The following is a 9,690-nucleotide window of genomic DNA, read 5'->3' on the forward strand; positions in this document are numbered from 1 at the left end:
CCAGTACGGACCGCCATGAATGCTTCTTATTTTGGTTTGGTTTGACAGTGAGCGCCTTTGTTTTCGGCCAAACTGAAAGCCGTACCTGTTTTAATTAACTTATTCAAACGATACCTGGCCGGATATGTAATGTCACCGGCGAGGACATGAGAGGGACGTTTAAATGGACCTCTTCAGATACATGGCAGGTCGCACGACCATCCTGAAATCTATTCGAACACACGAGGTGTCAGTGGAATATTTTATTGGCTCCACGCTTGGACACCATTGTGATTCTACTTCGGACCTAAACGTATCTCGATATTTCTCGAAGAAGTAAAACAACTCGACGGAACAAGACCACGTTTAATTTCAAACTACAAATTATTTATTTCCTTTTTCTATTTTATACTCGTCAGAATCATATTTACAATTACATCGATAGAAAGACATTCCTCGTTTCTCTTAATTTTCTAAGGGCTCGCACCTCTTATTCCGCTGTCTGTTCCTGATTTACACCGGGAAACGGTGGAGAAGTGAATACTGCATACGTAAGATCGATCACAAGTCAATCGAAGGTTTCAGCTGGATCGAAGATGACACGGAATAGGATGAAAATGGAGAAACAAGGATCCATCGAAGTCTCGGGTTTCTCCCGGTCAAAATTTCTTCCGGTGGGCACGCGGTTCGCGCGGCAACAGAACACCGGGGTAACACGACACGTATATCCCTTCTTGGGCAAGCACGTGGGAAGAAACCGCCTCCTAAATACGCTCATAGAAACGAAGAAACGGGCACCGATGAAAGGGGTGTGTTTCAAAACATGTCACCTTCAATATCGGCGCTGGCCATCGATCCGATAGCTCGCTGGACGTAGAAACGTTCCGGTGTTCCGTTTCTTGCGTTTGGATCTCGCTGACAGAATCGAGAATTCCTCCTTCGTCTGAACTATCCGTGAATGAAACCAGCGTTAGAGGATCTAGATCGATTTCTTGCCTTCGATTCAGTCTACTCGATTATTTTGACAGGGCAGAGATCAGAAAATGGTTCTTCTTCTCCTACGTTTCCGGTTCCAATGGTTCTTGTTTAATCATTCGGAAGTTGATGACACGGGAATAGAAAAAATGAAAGGGGATCGATTTATTAGCTCGTATAGGTTTACGATTGATTTTTTTCTATTATTTCTAGTGATTGAGTTTTCCTGCTGTCGTATGTTTTTCTCGTAGAAATTCTCGATATCATTAGATCCGATAATCTCGGGTTTCTGTATCGTGTTTTATGAAACGATCGAATATTTAGTGTTTATTTACCATTTTTATGATTGAAATGTAGGTTCGATAGGGAACGGAATGATTTTTGTTTCAATGTTCGATCTGATCTCACTGAGATTTGACGTTTCACTATTTAGGTTTGCTAGCTGGATTAGAGTCGTTCATTTTGGTTTCTACTGTTCCGGTTTGCTGACAGGCGAACGATGTAATTCGCTATCAATTTGCAGCCTGACCAATTCCCACTTCAATTGATGTTACACACAATTAACGAGATGTTACAAGCTCGATACGCGCCTATTCATGCGTCGTTGACGGTGTGAATTAATTGATCTAGTAATACGCGAATCGATCACGTGAATTTATTCGAAAACGTAGAAGAATTAGGTGTTATCGTTAGAGTAGAGAATATCCTATCGGTTTCTATTCAGGAAAGAATAGTTGACTTCACATTGGCTCTACGTTTCAGCCTGTACATATTGGAAAAGAAACCTCCAAAATTGACTATCGAGCAAACGAGGCTCGCGATGAAGAAAAAAAATGCGCACAAAGCCGACAGATCCGTGAGTTAAAGTATGTATCCACACGCGTGATACAATATCGTGAAACAGGGAAAGAAGTCCAAAGCAACGTGTCTCGGAGGATGTTCGCGTTTCCAATTCACTTTGCTACATGTTGGATTAATGGTGGCCGTGTGCACAACTTGGATTTTCATTACTCACAATCACACGTACACGTACTACGGGCATATTCACGTATTCACGTATAAAGTTTCTATGAAACTTTCAAACAACTACAACGAAATCGCGTAACTACGATTGTAATTGTAGAATTCTTCGAAATTCATTTTAACTTCATCTCCAGCAGTTCATTTTCAAAGTTGACGTTTGAGGCAGTTGTGCGAGATAGAGGATATTAAGGAGATTACGAGCAATTTTTAAACATACAATTTTCGTCCAAAGCTTAAAGGGTTAATCGTAGAATCTCCCAACTTGTACAATTCTTCGAAATGGATTTTAACGTCATTTATAGAAGTTGACTTTCAAAATTGATATTTGAAGCAGTTGTGCGAGATGGAGGATATTAAGGAGATTACGAGCAATTTTGAAACACACAATTTTCGTCCAGGGCGTAAAGGGTTAATCGTAGAATCTTCGAAAAAGGTTCGATCGGTGTTGATCGGGCAAATTAATATTCCTAGCTCACCTCGACGCGAACGCAGTGAAACGTCTTGAAACTTCTACATTACCAGAGGCTGTAACACGCGACTGCACACATAATACGTTGCCCTATCAGCCGCACACATCCATAAGCAAAGAATTGCGTTCGCGAACGCGTAAGCGCTCAGGCACGAGTAGAAGAAGGCGCGAGGCTCGAAGGATTATGCGCGCGAATCTCGAGTGTGTGGGCGAGAGAGTCAGGCCCCCTCTGTCTCTGCTGCTTTTAAACAGTAAATACATTTTAGCGGTGTAGCGGGTAATGTGTAATATTTTTAATTGGATCTCTCTGTCTCTGTCGCGCTAGCGAGGCTCGCGCCACGTCTCCTTCCCTTCGGCTGCTTCTTCCTGCGGCAAGAAAACCGCTCGAAACTCCATCCGTCTCTGTCCCCCGTTCCTACCACCCTGCACTCCCCCTTCCGCCTCCCAGAACCACCCTCGCAGCTCGTCGCTGACGGAACTTGCAATTATTTTCTCGTACCTTGTGGATTGTCGCGCTGTAAAATTTCTCTTCGGCCGCCGGCCTCTCTCTCTCTCTCTCTCTTTCTCACTCACTCTCTCTATCTACGTGCACGTGTGTGTTTACGTACGTTAGGTGCGTGGGTGAGCGTAAGTCCACACGCGTGTGCTACGCGGCTTCCTTCGTTTTCCACCCTCCGCCACCGTCCTCCCCCTGCTCTTCCGCGCATTATATCCTGGCTTTGGCAGCCGCATAGCCTCCAGCTGGCATTAGACCCCGCAGAAAAGAACATTGAGGAATTAGTGACAGTAGCGGGCGGACGATTCTCTTAGGCCTAGGGGGGTGGCGCGCATTGCGGCAACTGAAAATTGAAAAGCAAAATGGCGCTTAAAGGCTAGACCTAAAGTCTCATTCTCTCTCGCTCTCTCTATCTCTACCTCTATCTCTGTTGCCCTTGAGTCGTTGATACGGTGCTAATGGCCTTCCTGTGGTCTGCCGCTCGTCCTGACAGCCTCAAGGAGGATCCTGCCGCCGTCGTCGTCAGCTCTTCTTTCTAGACTCTTCCTCATTGTATCGCCCGTTTTCACACCTGACGAGCATAATTGCCGCCCAAGGTTTCTCGTCTATTTGGGCCTCGCCGGTTGCGTTGAAACGGCGATGCTTGGAAAGGATTATCGAGGGTGGAGATTGGAGACGGTGCTTTTCAGCGCTGATGCTTAGATCGAGGGTACTGGCAAGTGGTCTTCAGACGGCGATCGTTTTCAATGCGCTCAGAATGGATTCTTGCCTCACAATGCCTAAATTCGATGATGGTTCTATTAAATTTCTCGCCCTTTGCCATTCAATTTTCCATAGTTCGAGGAGAAGAATTATTCTGCGGGATCTTTTAATCGTCCTAATTTTTCGCGAGCACAGCCAAGTGGTTTTCAGTTTGACAATTATTTTCAACCAATTCACCTTTCGTTCTGCGGTTACAGACTCCTAAATTCGACGATGATTCTATTACACTACTCGGTGATGAAATTCAATTTCGCACACTCAAGAGAGAAAAGACAGATTTTCTTCATTGTTTTCACCGCCACAGCGTCGCTGTCTATTGACGTACGCACCGGTATTATCAGGTTCGGATAAATTCATGAAACTGTCTAGTTCGTTATCGAATGAATATCAAACGACGAGTCAAACAAAGGATACAGAGATACTGATCTCGATTGTCGTTCATATGAAAAACATCTGTTACCAGGTGCACGTAAATTTCAGATAAGCATCTCGACCGGATGAACGAAGAATCGCGTTGTTGTTCGAAATCGTGAAAAACCGACGTCGCCGATAATCATCGACTTGCATCACTGTCGAAGCTGTGAAAACACTCGTCGGATGAATATTTGCAAAACAGCAGTTTTTTTCCAAGCGCACAGAGTGAATTGCTCGAAGTGAATACACCTACCCACTTTGCGAAACGTTTCTCACGTTTTGCTATTTCGAAACGAGAAATTATCGTTACCGGTTATAATTGTAACTTCGTTGTAAATTTCTATAGCACTCCTGAATTTCGAGGGAGACGTGGAAGAAGGTGAAGTGAAATCCAAGAGATCACATTCACGGATAACGCTTGCCGTCGCAATGGCGCATTTCTTCGCTACTTTTAGGCCTCTCGCTAAATATTTAGCCGTGACACTTTTCACACTTTTCATCACACAGCACCTCGTCGTTTGCATTGATATTTCTCGCGGAATGTTTAATCAACCTTCAGGTAGATTGTAGTCGAAATAACGATCACTTGTAACGGTGTAATTCGTGGTACAACACAAAAGTATCGTACTTTTCTGAACGTAGCAAATATTAAAATACATTTCTTTCCTATTCCTACAAAATTTCGTCTATATTCTAATTACACGGAAATTTCATAGACCGTGAAATACGTACCTACTGTATCAATCATTCAACGACACTCGTTAATAATAACCAGCGGTTAGTCAAAACTTCTTTAGATGCTATAATTCTGAAGAAATAATCATTCAGTAACGGAAAGTGTTACTAAACATCTTAGAAACTTATTAACAGTAACCTCAACTTTAACAAGTCACTTGTCAACACCGATACAGGGAAATAATTGCAATTATCTCCAACGATCCTGAAGCAAACGAAAAACTTCATCGATCAGAGGGCAGATAGAAGAATTAACAGAATTCAACCGTTTCCAGCAATCCGCGCGAAAACGAGAAATAGCATCCATCGCGGAGGATATTGAAATATTCACAGAATTCCTACCGGTAAATATTTGCTCATATCGACGAAAGATCCCCGATGACAGAAGGATCGAGGTTCACCAGAAACGAGCCGTGAGATCGGAATCGTGAGGCCTATTGCAAACGGTGCAATCGTTCGGTTCCATACTTCATCAACACGCGATTATCTCGTGATTGAAAAAAACGATACGAACCGTTCGTTCTGACGGGGGTTAGGTTGCAATCGGCCATTGCCGTGGAAAGATTGCAGAGTCGTTTTGAACGTCACTTCTTTTGTCTGGCCTCTCTTCTTTTCTCAGGCGGCCGCGTACATCCACCATTTTGAGCTGTACGGACGTTGGCCCAATTTTTAGGGGTTGGTCTTTTGTAGACCGACTGGCCAGCCCCGAACAACCCCTCCTGCAGTGACATTTATTTAACAAGGTAACGACATTACGGTGTTAGGACAGGATTAGGGGATCCCCCAGCGTGAACATCGAGGGTCTAACGACCAATAGAATTTATTGTCCCGGGTAATGTACGTGATTTTTCGGGTTGTTACGTTTCTCCCATCGTGGCCATGTAACGGATTTTCTCTGCCTTCATCCGATCGCTACTCCCATTGTGCGACTTTCTTTTCTCTCTCTCTGTTTTTTTATGCGTCCAGCTACGATTTAGAGGAGCCCGTAATGATCTTTTTGTTGTTGCAGTGTTTGGTTTCTACTCGGGTGACGGCTCGAGAAAGGAACGCTCTCTTCGAACAAAACAATTTGCATTGTGCGATTTTTCTAATGTACCATTATAATATACGAACAGAGGCGACAGGCGTATTTTTCGACAGATTCGTTTGCTGTAATAATTCTCGTCTTTTAACGCTAGAACGCCCGGTCGGGTCAGAAAAGACCCATCGGCGACTTCGCGAAAGTGAATCTTTCTGTTGGGTGAAACGTGATTGGAAAATTAGATTTGTATCGATACGAGTAGAAGTATACCAGCAGAAAATAATGTGGGAAAGTTAGGAACGATGACACTTACCGGTGTCGAACTTTCATTTTTTGTGGAAAGTTGTCGATGGGTCATTTTGACTCAGTCTGTTGTCTCTATGGTGAAGTTCGAAAATACGACTTGAAACTGACGTAGCATTGCTACACACGGTGGACTAATAAGAATATCTCCGGAACCATGAAAGTGAGGGAAACATTCTTCCATTAAAAATTGTTCTGCATGAAATAAGTCGTCGTATGGTTGTAACGATTGCTTCGCAGGTAGAGTCGCTGAAGAGATATGAAAGACAACCTTGCTTTTCTATTTATTTACTAACAACAGCCTCTAAGACCAACACAAAAATCTACAACACAATGTCAGTTAAAGTCACCGAGGCACATGTGCCTCGATAAATTCTGACTTCGTTAAAGATCAATTCAGTCAGCAGTAGCAATGTCATCAACCTTCCACGGCCTTGGCTGATCTGTCACAAGTCTCTGCATTCACCTTAAGGGTCGTCATTAACAAACAAATAAGATCAACATGGCACGTCATTAAAGAAGAGGGGGATGATCTTCAGGTCTCTTCAGCGACTGCACCCATAGAAAGATAATTATTACGACCAGATACGATGGTCCGTTTCACAGCGAACAACTCTCATTGGAAAAATTTTCCATTTACTTCCTTCACTCCGCAGATATTCAATTCCGCATAGCGTGGAAGATGCGTTGGAAAGTTAGCTATTAGTTAGAATCGCTGAATATTATTTGACACTTTTATACTATTTCAGTACACCCGTAGACTTCTACAAATTTGGGTAGATTTGTTGAAAAATGTTTCGTCTACTTTCGCGATACCGAAGATCTTCGAGGCGGTAATTCTTATCGGTTCACCCTGTATATCGCGGTATTATTTACACAGTCTGCTCTCGCCGCTGCTGCCGTACTCTTTTTATCTCCGTGGACGAAGTACGAAAGAGAAAAAAGCGTCGGAGAAGATTTTTGCCGCGGTGGTGCGTATTTCAGCCATTTTGTCCGTGCCCCGGCGGAATCCAAGTGGCGGATTCGAGCCGGCTGTATCGCGGGAAGCCTGTCAATTATGTGTCCGTTCGATGGTGTCATCGGTTGCCTCACCTTCGAACGTTGATTAATCCCCGGTTTCCGGCGGGTACACGCGTCGAGGAATAATAAGTGGAACGCCATTAGCCCGCGCTCGGGCTACCGAACCACCTCTAACGATTTATTTAGCCCGGGAAAAGTGGAAAGTCGGTACCGACTTCATATAATGCGCGGGAATCGTGATTCGAGTTAACGAGGATTTTTACAGAACAAAAAACGCACGGTGGAAAGGGACGAAGGGTGGACAGAGAACGAAAGCATGGAGAAAAGGGGAGAGAGTAAAAATATGAGAGAGAGAGAGAGAGAGAGAGAGTGGGAGAGGGCAAAGAGAGGAAAAAATAAATGTTCCCGGCTCGAGGCCGCAAGTATTTCACGCGGCGTCGGCGTAGGATATCATTATCATTTAATTTTCGCGTTCGACGAAATGCTGGCCGAATCCTGGCGTCGTTAACGTTAATACCGGCGTTTCGCAGGTCCTCGTTGTTTTCTATAGAGCGTGAAATTTAAATGTCCCAATCGATGCTCGATCATTATTTTCGCTGTTGCTGGAAAATGCGACCGAGCGGTATACTCTATGCTCGCGTAACTGGTACCGCGGCGAATTGGGGGGAGGAGATGCTGAAAATACGAGTCTTCCGTCGAACAACTGTGTCTTTGAAACGTTTTCCAAGGTGAACGAGTGCTTCTTTCCATAGGGATGATTCGTGTCTGAAGGATTTCGACGTTTGTCGTCCTTATTTCGCCGAGCGACAAGTAGAATGCGTCTCGGCGCAACTTTCCTTGTGGTACGATGATTTGTCGCTTAGGATTTTGTATTTCTGCTGGGAACGGCGGTGAAACGAATCGAATGTCATTTCAGACTGCAGAATTGTTTTCGGTGAATTTTTTTAACGCGAATTCTTTCACAAGCTCGAAGGTGAAAAGTGTCCTCAGCGAGCTGAATTTTGGGAAGATTGTTGTACATTCGATGGGAGAATTTCTTGGTATATCGTTGAATGATTATTATTCTCGAAGGAAGGACGAAACACAGAGAACGATTTATCTTGTTGATAATGCAAATGTTAATTGCAAATTATCTCTCTTCGAACGCGGCGAATGTACTAATTGCACTTGGAATTGCTAATTTCTGCAAATTTCGCATTTTTTACCGTTTCAAAATTGTATTCGTGAATTTCAAAGTAGCTTGAATCACCGAAGTTTCAGTCGAATGTTTATAATTCGTCTGAGGTATTTTTCACAAAATTAGAATTATTTAAGAAAATCGGTAATGAGATTTGACTTGCAATAATAAATTTCATATAGAGATCAAGATTTCATAAAAATTTGTTATTTTTACCACAATAAAAGAACGCTTAAAACTCTTCTTTTTTTTTTTCTTTTGATACTACAGAGAAAAGCACATAAAGTTATATTCCTATACTTCGTATAACGAGTTCGAAATGTAGCGTCGCATATTGCATAAATCTGAATAGGTAAGCGCTTTAAGTATGTAAATATTAAACATTGAATGATGGTGATTAAGGCTTGATGTAATTTGCAGAGCTCATGTATTTAGCAATAAAATAATTTACCAAGAGGTTGTCTGCCGTTTATTACAAACGAGATTAATTTAGGGGTAGCTAAACATATGTTGGCGCCATCTCTGCTGAGGGCTTTCAAATGTAACGAATACTTTCTTACAATTTTACATCTTACACAATCATAGTAATTGACACACAATTAATGCAATCTTTTCCAGAAAATAATCCCCAAAAATATACGTCCACAATTCTATAAAAATTTTTCGATTTCGTTCGAAAACGTGCGTGTTCTCTAGAGGAAACTTTTGCATCATCTGAGCCAAGAATTCCCCTATATCGTTGGTAAAAAAGGAATCTAACTTTTTCTAGGGAAATATGAACACGTGATACAGAGGTCAACCTAGTGGCGCTGCAATCGTTTCCCCAGGTTTTCGATGATGATCGATAAAATAAAAAACATGGAAGATCTTTAAATTTATGCAAGCACGTGAAAATAATCACAGCATTTTCATAGGAATCGACAAAAAAAAATTATTTTCATAGAAATTCCTTTATTTAAAGAAAAAATTCCATTTATGTACGTTTATTGATTGATATCCTTTTCTAAATCACCACACTCGTAGAGTTCCTTTCCCTTTTTTTTCAAGCAATCCATCTAAGTTGCTTTCGAATTACATAAATAACCGTCTCGAAGAACAATCTGTACAAGAAAATAATTTCTTTCTTAAAAACAGCTACCGTCAAGGACAATCGACAGCACGGAGGCGACGAAATCGCGATCCATTATTCATCCATTCATAAATAAACATTCATATTTCATTGTATTCGCTGAATACCTAAATACTGCATAAAGAGTTCCACATAATCCGGCACATTAATATATTTCAAGAACACACCGTGTTCAACTCCTCCGCAA

General features: G+C 42.3%; 1 protein-coding gene across 1 annotated transcript; it reads right to left on the reverse strand.

The window, feature by feature from the left end:
* Positions 1-2,861: 2,861 nt before the first annotated feature.
* On the reverse strand, positions 2,862-6,204 carry LOC108580231. Its single transcript, XM_017943941.1, is given in 7 exon segments — positions 2,862-3,006; positions 3,086-3,251; positions 5,299-5,383; positions 5,385-5,450; positions 5,481-5,499; positions 5,501-5,572; positions 6,188-6,204. Coding segments are annotated over 7 exon segments (570 nt in total).
* Positions 6,205-9,690: the final 3,486 nt, after the last annotated feature.

This window comes from Habropoda laboriosa, unplaced genomic scaffold (genome assembly GCF_001263275.1).
Source record: "Habropoda laboriosa isolate 0110345459 unplaced genomic scaffold, ASM126327v1 scaffold9, whole genome shotgun sequence".
Classification (NCBI taxonomy): domain Eukaryota; kingdom Metazoa; phylum Arthropoda; class Insecta; order Hymenoptera; family Apidae; genus Habropoda; species Habropoda laboriosa.